The following is a 1,002-nucleotide window of genomic DNA, read 5'->3' on the forward strand; positions in this document are numbered from 1 at the left end:
GGGGGGGGGGGCATTTAGGGAAAAAGTCCTTATGGTTCCTTATCGATAGTGGCGCCATCTACCGGAATTCGAGAACACTCTAGTATTTTTCGAGACTTGCAATAGAATTTTCTAGCGAATTCGCCAATTTCGTTTATTGAATTTAACATTTATTGAATTTTTTCACACGTGATACTTTACCATTATGAGGAGAGGAGCTGCGATGAGCCAGCAGAATCGAAAATACAGGGACGGCATCCTTCCCGTCATTTCTTTCACGTTATTGGAGAGCCTCCGAACTCCGTAAAACCACGATATGGCTATTACTTCGAAAAATGCTAGGAACATTATCGATATTGATGCGGCGTAGTGATCTATCAGTTGAAAGAAAAATATTCCACCCTGAAAATATTTTATTCAATGGTCAAGCGGACTTTTACGGCTCTCAACCTGGGACTTTTTAATTTTACGACTTATAAATTGCCCATTATTTATTCATTCATTGCGGCTCTTAATTTATGCCCTGAGGCACCGCAAGTATAAAAATTCTGACCCTCGTCACTGTTTTACATACACCTGAAGTGGATTTGGAAATATTTAAAATATACCTGCGATACATTTGGAAGACCAAACAAAAACGACACTGTACAGATAATAAGAACGAGCATTTCGTGACAGAGAAGATTACTCTTCACCCAGTTTGGAAAGCCATCCTGAATGGACGTCACCACAACCTCGACAATTGCAAACTGAAAATAATAATTTAATCAAGAACTTGGTAAATTTATTGTGGTTGTTTTAATGATTTACGTACTTGGCTGTTCAACGAGAGACAAACGAGCATGAAGAAAAATAACACAGCCCACAACTGTGAGGCTGGCATTTTCGCCATTGCCTGAGGATACACGACGAATACGAGACCGGGACCTGGAAAAAACGTCTCATTAAATCCATTTATGGCAGTTAAAGGGAAACAATTCAGCAGCAAAGTGGTAAAACGGTTCGTCTTTTTTTTTTTTTTTT

General features: G+C 39.1%; 1 protein-coding gene across 1 annotated transcript in view; it reads right to left on the reverse strand.

Annotated features, from left to right (window-relative positions):
- The window catches only part of LOC107039793 (sodium- and chloride-dependent GABA transporter ine), an 18,641-nt gene that overhangs the window by 2,059 nt on the left and 15,580 nt on the right, over nucleotides 1-1,002 (reverse strand). The window contains exons 7-9 of the mRNA XM_015259601.1: nucleotides 794-906; nucleotides 588-728; nucleotides 181-381 (exon numbers count right to left, since the gene is read on the reverse strand). Of these exons, the coding sequence (XP_015115087.1) occupies nucleotides 181-381; nucleotides 588-728; nucleotides 794-906 (455 nt within the window). The remainder of the gene's footprint in view (nucleotides 1-180; nucleotides 382-587; nucleotides 729-793; nucleotides 907-1,002) is intronic.

This window comes from Diachasma alloeum, unplaced genomic scaffold (genome assembly GCF_001412515.2).
Source record: "Diachasma alloeum isolate Michigan unplaced genomic scaffold, Dall2.0 Dall_scaffold_00307, whole genome shotgun sequence".
NCBI lineage: Eukaryota > Metazoa > Arthropoda > Insecta > Hymenoptera > Braconidae > Diachasma > Diachasma alloeum.